General features: G+C 42.5%; 1 protein-coding gene across 1 annotated transcript; it reads left to right on the top strand.

Moving 5' to 3' along the window:
• Positions 1-4,342: 4,342 nt before the first annotated feature.
• atp1b3a (ATPase Na+/K+ transporting subunit beta 3a) lies at positions 4,343-10,863 on the top strand. Its single transcript, XM_026149816.1, has 7 exons — positions 4,343-4,666; positions 5,886-6,014; positions 7,851-7,949; positions 8,108-8,298; positions 8,475-8,525; positions 9,069-9,155; positions 9,246-10,863. Exons 1-7 carry the CDS (start codon positions 4,555-4,557, stop codon positions 9,411-9,413), a joined length of 837 nt encoding a protein of 278 aa, XP_026005601.1. The 5' UTR covers positions 4,343-4,554; the 3' UTR covers positions 9,414-10,863.
• The last annotated feature ends 1,831 nt before the right edge of the window (positions 10,864-12,694 follow it).

The raw sequence follows: 12,694 nt of genomic DNA, 5'->3' as shown, positions 1-12,694 counted from the left end.
AATTAATTGTTGACACATTAAATTAATTATTTATGTATTTCACATTTTAATTAATTATTGACACATTTAATTAATTATTGACACATTTAATTAATTATTTAATGATATATTTATTTATTTCATTTTGGCAGTCATGGCGCCTGGCTCTCATCATGAAATAATTTTATCTGTCAGCCTCACCCATCAAACTCAGGGGGCGGGGTTAACGCGGCCCATGCAGCTTCTCTAACATTTGATTGGTTGCAGTGCAAAGTAAGTCAAAACAGGTCGATCCTAGATAATCGATTGCTTGTGTAGACTTGGGGCAGCCAGGTATCCCCGAATGCAGATCAAATCACAGGCAGCAATGGTGGTGGTGTAGTTTTAAAATACCCCGTTTTTCTGTCACCAGCTACACTTTTAACAGTGTTTTAGCCGCGAATGTCGCGACGTATGTCTGGTCAGGTTGTCAACATAGAACATGTTTGCAAAAGTGCTCAGATGTTTTCAGAGATTTCACTAGCTCTGCTAACAATTAGCATGCAGAGTGCACCCAGGGGGTACGTTAACCGGTTTGTTTACATATTCCACTCTCCGTGTTCCACATGTTGCATTCGCAGATTCTCATTTTCACCGAACGATCGTCTCTTTCCGCCTGGTCTTGTGTCTCTGTGCTTCTGTAACATAAAGAACGAGCTGACATTTTTCTCACGAAACCAGCGATCAGCTCAACAGACCCTCAGTTTACCTGCATGCATCCTCCTCCTCATCTGTCAGCTGTTTAACACCTGCTGCTAATTCAAGAAGCACGCCTAGTTACCTGGTGATAGTCACAGTTTAACCGGGCAGCCGGTGCTCGATATAACGCAATGTCAGCGCATTTTTCTGCACAAGATAAGTAAATATAGTGTTTTCCCCGAGCGCAGAGCTGCTGGAGCTCGTTTCCTTACAGAGCACTTTATAGGCGAACAGCTTTATCAGCGGCTGATGTCCAATCACCGGCACACAGCTTTCAAACCTCAGCTGAGTTTTAGCTCTCAGTGGTTAAACGCTGGACTTCATTCACTCAGGTTCTGTCTGTCGGGTCACGTTTACTTCGCTGTTTTATTTACAACTGAGCAAATCGGTTTGGCTGAGGTTAAAGTTACGTTTCATAACTGCATAGTTTCACAGACGTTTAATGGTTCACTGGCACATGTGTTAGACTGAACTATCATCTAAATATCATCTGTTTTTTAATAGTTATTCAACTGTATTCTAAGCACCAGCTGTCTGTTAGAATGCGATTTTTTTTCTGTCTGTTGGCAGAGGTATAAAAATGCGCAGGAAAATCTGACATGCATGGCAAACTTCACCTACGATATTTAGGGAGGAATAAACACACATCAAACATAAATGAACCATTTGCCTGTCTCCATAATTGAGAGTATTTTCTCTTCTTATGTCAACACTCTCTCTCTCTCTCTCTCTCTCTCTCTCTCTCTCTCTCTCTCTCTCTCTCTCTCTCTCTCTTTTTTTTTTTTTTTTGCTTTTTCGGTCATGTTATGTTTACCTGTCAAAGGCTTGTTACAAACTATGAAAAACATGGTGCAGACTTCTGGATGTTAGAAGAAAACTAATACTGCTCATGAATGAGACTAAAGGCAGGAAGGTGTCCTTTAAAACTAAACATGTTAATAGGACCTCCCTATTTATATCATAGTTTATGATATAGCACGTGTATTTCAGTAATAGCCTGCTGATTTCAGTGTAGTGGTGAACAGTCGCACAGCTCACGTGGCGTTATCTGTGATATTCCTTAACTATAATTTATCCAAGTTAACTTCAGTTAACCATTCAGACAGTTCTTTTGCAATGAAAAACATAAACACCCATGCTGCCGGTAGGTTTTCTCAGTGCCAGCTGTTAACATTATAGCTGCTTATGCAGTAACCATGGCAACCACGGACTCTGAGCGGCTGGATCGACGGAGGTCAGACAACAATTTTACATGTATGATCTTAAAACAGGACACAGCCACTATACGTGCTGGCCTCATATCAAATGTGAAGGCAGACTGAGTCTATGTTTGACGTTTTTTATATCTAATCTTCCTTTTCAAACATTTAAACAGCAGCGAGTCTGCAGCTGAGGGAATACAAACTCAAATTGTCGGAACAGGTTTGCTCGTTTCTTGGATTCATTTGGTGATTTATTAAATCTATAACTGTTATTCTAATCTGCTGCTGGGTCTCTTACACTTTTCTTTATGCTGTATATTTTCACGTCTCTGGAATAGTTGGCAGTTAGATAGTCAGCTGGGAAACTTTGTGTTAACTCATGGAGCTGAGGATATCGTGGATATGCTGACCTCGCTCCGTGGTGTACAGGGCCGTTTACCCTCATGATTAATATTCACAATAAAAATATTAGCCGAACATCATGAAGTCTGTATGTGTTTCATAGTGTCGAACAACCTTTGTACAGTTAAAGCCAGCAGTTACTACATGACGGAAACACCAACGTTATCTCTTTTATGCGTTTATACACAGGTCACGCTGATTACTGAACAAAAACCCAAAGATCAGATGTTAAACAGATTTTTTTGCTCTCTCTCCTCCTTAAACATGTTTTTAATGTTAGTCATAATTCAGAATTGGCGACTGAAACACGTAGGACACATAAGAACTTCAGGAAATAAAACACCGATAAATATAACCTCAGTAAAAGAAGTCAGCGGGGGTTACTACAGCTGTGTACCGGGGCCTGCGCTTTGTCGGTGGGATTGCTTGCGAGGCGAGCGGGTCTATCCCACGCTTTGCCATGAGACTGGGCAGACATCTCCGAAATCATCGAAACACTTTTGCAAAGAGGCTGTATCTTGACAAACCGACCAGACACATGAAGATTAAACCACTACATTCTCGGCTAAAAAAATATTAAAACGGTATTTGGTAACACACAAACAGGGTTTTTCAAAGCTCAGTTCTGTTAGCTTCCACATGCAGGTTGTTGTGTGCTAGAAACAATGGCCACCAGGCCAAAGCAATGGTTTTGACTCGATCAGCGTTAACCCCGCCCCCTGAGTTTGATGGGTGAGGCTGACAGATAAAATTATTTCATGATGAGAGCCAGGCGCCAGGACTGCCAAAATGAAATAAATAAATATATCATTAAATAATTAATTAAATGTGTCAATGATTAATTAAATGTGTCAATAATTAATTAAAATGTGAAATACATAGATATTTAATTAAATGTGTCAATAATTAATTAATTAAATGTGTCAATAATTAATGAAAATGTGAAACACATAAATAATTAATTAAAATGTGAAACACATAAATAATTAATTAAATGTGGCAATAATTAATTAATTACATGTGCCATAACTATTTATTTAATTAATTAATTCCAATTTTAATTAATTATTGACACATTTAATTAATTATTTAATGGTGTATTTAATTAATTCATTATGGCAGTCCTGGCGTTCCATAGATATGGTTGAAGCTATGATAGGATGGCATCCTTGCCTCAGTCTGCGGTGGAAAAAAGCGTTTCTTTGTTAAATAGGGCACATCTGTTTACAATCACGCACTCTGAATCTTCTTGTCCTCCTCCTTCGCTTTTTCACACATACACGCACACACGCAGTCTATTTTGCCATAGCAACAAGGGTTAGCAAATGAGGCAAATATCTGTAGGGGGGAATTGGTCGCAAATCGCATCCCGATCGGCTTCTGGTCTTTTGATCACTCGCTCACACGCTTCTACATATTTATGCGAACGAGCGTGATCGTCCAGAGCTTTCTGAGTGATTAGCAGCGCGCCCCGTGCTGCTCGAACACACCTCATCCCGATTGGTTATTGGTTTGGTGACTCACCGCGTACGACTTGTGTGCAGAAGAGCGGTAATTCATCTATAATAGGTCCGAATACTTTCGTAATAAAGCAAAAGATGCACGTTATTTTTAACAGTACTGTGATTTTAGGGTTTCCACAGACGCACTTTGTGCCCAACAATCCGTAATCAGTGCGCCATTTTTTGCGCTTTTCTCGTGTTAGCTATAATAATAATCATAATAATCATAATAATAATTATAATAAAAGATCTCTCACTTAATAAATGGAGATCCCAGGCTCTTCTTTAGTTGGCACTGCCATTAAGGTGCATAATAAAAACGAGAGATTAAGCATGATGGCGCGTGCTCCATTTATAATTAGTGCGCGTAACGCTGCGTCTCCGTGCGTCTCCCCGTGATTAGCCAATCTGCATCCATCTGCTCGTACTGCATCAGCTGCCACGTTAGGCCCAGTGTGGACGTCACAGATTTTTTTCCCCTCTTTCCTCACCTTTTTTTCCTGTTCCACCAGAGCATCTCTCTCTCTCTCTCTCTCTCTCTCTCTCCTTCTGCTCTCCCTCTCTTTCTACACCGCCCACTCCTTCCCCAATCATTGATCCGACCACTCACTGCCGCCTCGCCGGCTTCTTTTGCCTCATTACATCGCCCGCTGCGCTTTCTGCATTTTTTTAGGGAGGAGAAACGGCACATTTTGGGACCAAGAAAAAAGAAAAAGAAAAAACACATCACCATGGCGAGCACCGAGGATAAAGCGGCCAACAAGGAGAACGTGTCCAGCTGGAAGGACTCCATCTACAACCCGAGAACCGGGGAGCTGTTGGGTCGTACTGCCAGCAGCTGGGGTAAGGATCCCCGTTACACAGCAGTCAATTAGTGGCCGCGCTTTGACATTCACGGAGCTTATACCTAATCTTATATTCATTTTCAAAGCATTTATAGCCACGTGTCTCTTCGGTATAAAGCCTCCTATAAATGTCTTTGTGTGGATGGATTTAAATGAGTGCCACATAGATGGCTGAGAAGCCATCACGGGCCTGTGTGAAGGTGTTAAAGGAGAAGCCTGTACCAAGAGGCTCGCCAAGATAAATGATGCTATCAGAGGTGTGCAGCAGTCTGTCTCTGCTGCATAGGGGAAAACAGCCAAGCAGGCGATAATCAGTCACAGCAGCCTTGTACATTTTTAAAAAAATATATATATATATAATTTAATGAATGATCAGCATCTGCATTAACAGAGTTATCCGGGACCTGCACTGACACAGCAGAGCCCAGCTGAGAAAGATGCTCATCATAGCTGAGGAATGTGCCACAGGCACAATCAATATCTGATCAGGCCATACATTTTATGTAATAATCCCCCAGTTATTTCCAGAGTAAGGTAGTAACAGGGGTACCCTCCCTCCAGCAGCCGGCTCCTATAGGCTAGCGCAGATTGTCAGGCTGCCTGCGCCCCTGTGCTGCTGTGCAGTGGGATGCTCCATTGCAGTTGCATGGCCGCCCACATTAGCATGCCTGTCAAGGTCAAATGGGATTCCCTCTCTCCTCTTTCTCTCTCTTTTATGCACCAGGCAGGTGCATTGTGGGATACTGTTGGAGTGGAATGAGGGAGGGGGGGGGTGTACAGCGGGAAGCTGAGGGGTCCACCCCCCACCCCCCGTTTTTGGCAACTTAGAGGGCATCCGTGCTGTGCAGGCTGGATGATGGTGAACCATTTTGAGTCAGATGTTCCCATAAATGCAGCTTTTTCTCTCCCTGCAGTTATATAAATGAGACAGCAGATGCCCCGAGAAACTGCAGCAATCTTTGAATCACGTTTGGGCTGAAAAGAAGTGAAATGGGGCCTCACGTTTGTTAGCAGCCGGTGAAATTTCCTCCCATATTCAAAATGGTTTCCCTCGAAGGGACAGTTCATTCAAATGACCTGAAGACGAGGGGAAATGTAAAGCAATCAAGCGTAAGGCTATGGCTAAAATGTGCAGTTAATCGCAGTGAATCCCTTTTTATCTCATCACCGTCTTCTTTCTCTTTCTCTCATGTGTTTCCTCCCGTGACATCCTCCAGCACTCATCCTCTTGTTCTACTTGGTCTTCTACTGCTTCTTGGCCGGCATGTTCGCTCTGACCATGTGGGTGATGCTGCTCACTCTGGATGACTATGTGCCGAGGTACAGAGACCGCGTTCCAGAGCCAGGTTAGTATCTCTCAAGATTAAAATACACAGGAGTAACTGGACTTTTCCTTTTCTGTTCCTGGCAGCATCAATCATCCAGGCATTCATTATTAATGCCTGCACCAATAAGGTGCTGTCACAATAAAGCGCTGCATAACAGCTGCTTTTTACATCGATCTATTTTGAAGACTCTTCCTGTGTGATATCACCAGTGGATGCTGTTGGCTGAGTGTTTTCTTTCCGAGCGTATAAAGAGGGGAAAGAGGTTCTACAGCCCACAGACGATCAAAGATAACCAAAAGTCGCAATGTTTTTCCCCCCTTTCTCGTTCACAGTGAACTCCCTGCCCTGTTCCCCCCCACAACCAATCAGCATCTTCATCTACTTTGAACTAGGTGTTGTTGATTTTGGAGGACTGCTTGGCAGGAACCCATGGTTCCACACTGAATACCAACCCAAACAGACACAACCTTGTAGCATAAATTCACCATGATTATTTCTATATCTGCGTATTAGGACATCATTCACCTCCACCTTTAATGACGAGTTTTGATAACTCTGCATAGGCGTGGTTTGATGACCATTAGAATAGTTTCCAGGTTTTTCCAAGGGTAGACAGGAAGAGACCACCCTCACTAACTTCTGAGCTTTAAAGGTTAATCCTGGTAGGCTTGGGGTAAAGAGTTAACAGCAGATGTAATGGATCTAAGGTTACTTGGGTTCAGTTGATCTGCCTGCCCACAGTGCAGTCACCACACCTGTAAGCAGGAGTGCAGCATGAAGATGGCCATGCAGAAGTGAATTTCAGATTTCCAAATGAATCCTTTTAATAGATTATCAGAATCAGCAATGTTCTACTACAGTACTCATGGTGACAGCCCAACTATGCTACTTGCTATTTCTTCGCTGACAAACAGAAGGCTAACATTTATTACCAGATGGACATCAATGCCATGATGAAGGGCTTCAGGGCGAATCCTGAAAATGTACTTTTTAAACTCTCAGCTGTACGCAGAACCAATTTTTTTTTATGCTCTGCCAACATACCGTCAGCATAAATGACACTTAATAACAGGGTGATTGTTATTCATAACCGCTGATGCAGACCTGCTGCTGGACAGTGTGGTTGTATAAAATGTGGCGTACTTGTTACGAGATCATCGATGGCTTTGGCAGGACATAACAGTGTTTGAAAGATAAAAATTGAGGTGCAGGCGCTGTGTTTTTGGTGTCATCTCTGACAGTAATCGATGCTGATTGCTGTTGATAGTTTCGATTTTTGTGTTGATGTTCAATGTGTAAATCTGGCTTCCTCTGAGTTGATGGCTGTGTCTGGTTTGTGTTTCCAGTCATTTTTATTAGATGATTGATTGTATTGTGGTGATTCATCTTGGATTGGAGGAGTTAACAGAGCTTTCAGAGACCAACATTATTCTTTATTTAAAAGTTCACAATCATATTAGATTATAAAACATTCATAAATGATCTCAATTTTGCAGCAAATATTATTGTCGTTTTGGCTTCAGTGCTCCGTAGTATGGTGGTTTACACATTGGCCTAACGAGTGAAAGCTTCCCAGCTTGATCCCGGGAGGGACACAAATCCCTTTGGGGTTGTGTCAGGAAGGGCATCAAGCGTAAAAAAATCTGCCAAATCAAATAAGCGGAGCTACCCGCTGTGGCGACCCCGTGTGAATAAGGGAGCAGCTGAAAGTGGCTTTTTATTTGGCTCAAGTGCTGAGAGGGCCTGTCCAACTCACAGTGCCATCCCCACAGCACCACCTACCTGAAACGCATTCAGGGCGTGTGTGAGTATGTGTTCACCGCTTTCCTTCGTTTACCTTATGTCTCGTTACAGGGTTGGTGATTCGTCCAAATTCACTGGACATTACTTTCAACAAATCTGACTCAAAAAACTACAAAACCTATGTCAACCATCTGGAATCCTTCCTGCAAAGTAAGTGCACTTTGCTCTAATGCACAGATAAATTAAACAGATTGAAAGCGAGCTGTAATAAAATGAATACCACTCTCCCTCTCTCCGATCTTTTTCCACTGACTCTTGCCAAATATCTGAATACGCTGTACCTCAATCCATCTCTGTCTCTGCATCAGGATACAACGATTCGATGCAGGAGAACAACGAGGAGTGCATTCCGGGAGAGTATTACATGCAGGATGGCGGTGAGATGACAAAGAAAGTTTGTCCCTTCAGGAGGACATCCCTGAGTTTGTGCTCTGGCCTTTCCGACACCGACTTTGGATATCAAGAAGGAAAACCCTGTGTGCTGCTGAAGATGAACAGGGTAACACTCGCTATTTCTCACAGATCCAGGGAAACACGCGTCCTTTTCCTGTTTTCCGCACAGCCTCTATTCTCCACTTATTTGTTCCCAAAAATAAATGATTTCTAATTCTGGACCCACGCAAGCAGCAGCCATGCACAGTTTCAACCTCTCTTCCTGTTTCTCTCCTTTCGTAGATTATTGGCCTGAAGCCAATTGGGGATCCCTACATCAACTGCACGGTCAAAGTAAAGCATTTTCTCTACATTACACTTGTCCTGCTGGCTTGTATGTGTATTTTTTGTCTTTTTTATTTCTTTCATACAAAAACATAACAGTTTCACTGTTTTCTTTCTGTTGATCTCGCTTTCATTTCTTCCTTCTTTTTGTTTGTGTTGTGTCTGATATCTTCCTGCATGCTGTCACTGATGGCTTTAGGGTAAGATAAACATGTAAATTTTACAGGATAAGGCCAGTAGGGGTGTTAACACATTTTCATTATGTAACATGCCGTTATGCAGGTGACTCTAAACCAGTCTTAGTGCCATTCTAAAGTCTATTTTAATCTATTCGGTGTACGTTTTCTGCCAGAAATGTCGCTTTTTTGGATTGAGCGGAACGCATCGTGTTTTCCACTTCATTTAAACCTCCTCGCTGACAGCAGAGAGTCCTCACTTTTCTGTCTTGTTCCGTCCCGTTTCATGTGGTCTCGGAATATGTCTCATTAATTCGACATTAAATGAATTCCTTCATTGTAAAATCTTTACTCTGAGACGTGTCCTGCCTTGCAGAAAGACCACCCGGTCCAAATGCACTACTTCCCAAGTGAGGGCCGCATTGATAAGATGTATTTCCCCTACTACGGCAAGAAAGCCCATGTAAGTATTTAACTACAGCCGGACAGTATCCACTAACCTGCCCAATAAGTGATGTGTTACTAATAAATGATCGCCTCGGTCCTGATGCAGGAGAACTACATGCAGCCCCTGGTGGCTGTGAAGCTGCTGCTCACCAAGGAGGACTACAACAAGGAGCTGGCCGTGGAGTGCAGGGTAGAGGGCACCAACCTGCGCAACAACGACGAGCGGGATAAATTCCTGGGCCGCGTAACGTTCAGGGTTAAGGTGGTGGAGTAAAAGGCAAATATACAGCCTGTGAAAGGAAATCTAATTGAAGCTGCCCACTAAGGATTTATCTTTATTTTATTTTATTTTTTTAAGAAAAAGAAGGAATCGTCAAAACGTCACAAAGGCGGCATTTTGGGATGTGGCACAACACAGTCAGCGAGACAGTGGTACCACATGCTGCTTTCATGACATTTCTGACTTTTCTTTTCTTAACGATTCCTCGCTGACCTCCTCAAAGACCCTCATAACAAAGCACAGGCTCCGCTCGTGAGTCCGTCCATCCACACGCCCTCCCTCCCCTTTCCCCCTCTTCCCCCCCTTCCCCATTCACCTATTGCACTGTTCATCCTCCGCTCAGTTACGTTTGTTGTTGTTTTTTTTTTTCTTTATTTGTATTGACGTGATTCGATAACTTATAGCCATTGCAACCAAGCCATTTGGAGCTGTTGTGTAATTGTTGATGAAACAATTTTGTTTAAATTTGTTTTTAGAGCTTCCCGCTGCCAGGGAAGAGAGTGTTGCTTTCATCTCTTAAACTGTATGGATTCAGTATTATCATCAGTGTGGAGAGGATTTTTATCTTGCTGTATAGTATAACTGAGAAAGTAGAACATCTCCAGAGTATTATTCGTCGCACATCACAAAGACTTCATGGAAACATACCGTGATAATCAAGTATAGCCACTGTATCCCTGTATATGAAATGCCAATTACAAAGTCCCTTTCTACTATAAATACATTGTGATCCTATAACATATTTAGGGGAATTATAGATAGATCTTTGTCTTGTGGTCCGCGTAGCCACAACCCAGTCTTGTGCTGTGTGTCCGTCTGTCTGCATGTCCGTCTGTCTGTCTGCCCGTCTTCCTGTTTACTCACCTCTCCACTGCAATAGCAAACACGTGGGTGAGCCCTCCGGGACTTGAGACCACCTCGCGGGGCAGGGGGCGGGGGGTGCCGTCGTGTCGACTGTGGTTCAAGGCGACACGGGCGCGCACTCACTCGCGAGAAGGTACGGTGTAAAAATTAGCTTTTAAGGCGGAGAGGCGCTGGAAGAAGCGTTGTTGCAAAACTCAAAAGTTCACTGTAACTATGTACTGTATATCTATACGTGATCTGTATATCTATCTGGGTCTCAAAGATTGTTAGTTTTTCTCTCTTCTTCAGCCTGTTGATCTGATTGTCTGCCGATCTATTACTCTTCAATGTATATATATATAAACTATCTTACCATATTTACTTAATTCACACTGTATTTTTGTCACAAAAACACAATGTCTGTGCACTGTAAAGAAATAATTTAAACAAAGATTTACAGGAAAATATCTTATTCAAAGCTATGTTTACACAGTCTTAAAAGGAACCCGCATTTGAACAAACAACTTGTAACATCTCTTCAGGGTGCCTTAAGACCTGATGAAATAAATTGTGGGATAAGTGATTTTGAAGAAAAAATGGAGTCCTGTGTTGTGTTTTGTTTTCCTTCATTCAAATTCTACCTTAAATTCTGTCAGCATCCAAGTCAAACTTCACTGATTCTGATTCTTTACAACAACTTGCTTTTTTGCACCAATATCTAATATAGTAAACACTCTGTGCAGACATGGAGGATGACCTGCTGAAGTTCTGATTACGGAGCGTCAGAATGGAGAAGAAAGGCATGGTTGTTGGTGGCAGATGTGCTCGTTTGAGCTGATTACTCTGAATCATCTCTTTACAGAGAATAGTCTGAAAAAGAGAAAATATAAGAGAACAGCAGTTCTCTGGAAGAAAATGCCTTTTTGATGCCAGAGGACAGAAGAGAATTGTCAGATTCCTAAAGGTAATAAGAAGGTAACAGCTATTTAAATAACTCATTACAACCAGTGTATGCAGAAGACCATCTCTGAATGTGCAACATGTCAAACCTTGAAGCAGAAGACCTGAGAACAGGAGACGGAAGCTAATATTTGCACAGAGTCACCAAAACTGGAGAAAGAGAAGATTTGGATAAACGCTGTCCAATCTGCTGAGTCACATTCAGATGGTAGGGCCAGAATTTAAATGAGATGAAATCATGGATCCATCCTTCCTTGTATCAACAGTTCAGCCACCTGCCGCATTTTCTTGCTGCACTTAATGCCACACTTTGATCGTCAAAATTACCAGCTGAGTATCGTTTAAACACCGCAGCCTACCCGAGCATTGTTGCTGACCACAGTTTGTGTTTGTGACTGCACCCAGCAGGATAGTGCACCATGTCACAAAGCACAAATGATGTCAAACTGGGCTCTTGAACATGACAGTGAGTTCGCTGTACTCAAACCGCCATAGTCACCAGATCTCAGTCCAACAGAGCACCTTTGGGATGCAGTGAAACGGGAGATTTTTGAAAACAGAAGCAGCTTTTCTTCCTCTTGTGAAATAACAATGATCTGACCTCTTTTGTCCAGGGACAGTTACATAAATGAAGCCATGTGTAAAGATGGAGGGGGATTCTGTGTTTGGAGGAACTGATAACAACTCAGACACCTGATGCCCAGAGCCAAACCCAGACACCATTGTTGTAATGGGTCACAACCCCCCCCAAAAGGCCTCGAAACACTTATTTAATCTTTAACAAGGACATGTTTTCATACATGTATCAATTCATTTTTAGGGCACATCTTGATTTCGCCCATCATGTGACTGAACAAAGGAATGTTTAATTGTATTTTTGGATGCATCATAAAATTACATAATTGTACTTGTTTAAATTCCCAATTCTGCTTCATACCTCTGGGACTGGAAAGAGAGCTAATGAGGGACCGCAGTTGTTTATTGAAGCCTGGGATTGTTTATCTTCAGCCTCTAAGTACTCTCACCGCAGTTGCAGCACATATTTGCTGGCACACGAGGGAGCCAGAAGCAAGAATAGTTTAGGCGTGCGCGTGGCACTAACACAGTGCTGCTTGTTGGATGACGAACTGCAAGGGAGCAGGTCTTGGTGTGGCATTTGAACTTAGCAGGTACATGCTTAAATAAAATCTAAACAATCATTAGTCTGTAAAGATTTGTTCATCTTTATAACCTCAACAGTCTTTTCCTCATTTCTCAGAAACCTAGTCTAGCCTGGTATTTGTGCAAAAGGCCAGACCTGCAACTGAGTCTGAAATGGCTGTAGAGGTCAGAATACATCAGTAGAGGCATTCGGATTACACCTGTCCACTCTAATTTCACAGCGCCTTCATCTGCCCGGCTCCTGCAGCGCCCCTGGGCTGCAGCAGCTCAGTTCTTTCGTTGTCAACAGCAGTTTGAACCCAAGTCCTGCT

Source organism: Astatotilapia calliptera, chromosome 18 (assembly GCF_900246225.1).
Source record: "Astatotilapia calliptera chromosome 18, fAstCal1.2, whole genome shotgun sequence".
Lineage (NCBI taxonomy): Eukaryota > Metazoa > Chordata > Actinopteri > Cichliformes > Cichlidae > Astatotilapia > Astatotilapia calliptera.
Note: the sequence above shows the minus strand (reverse complement) of the source record. Positions and strands in the feature narration are given on the sequence as shown.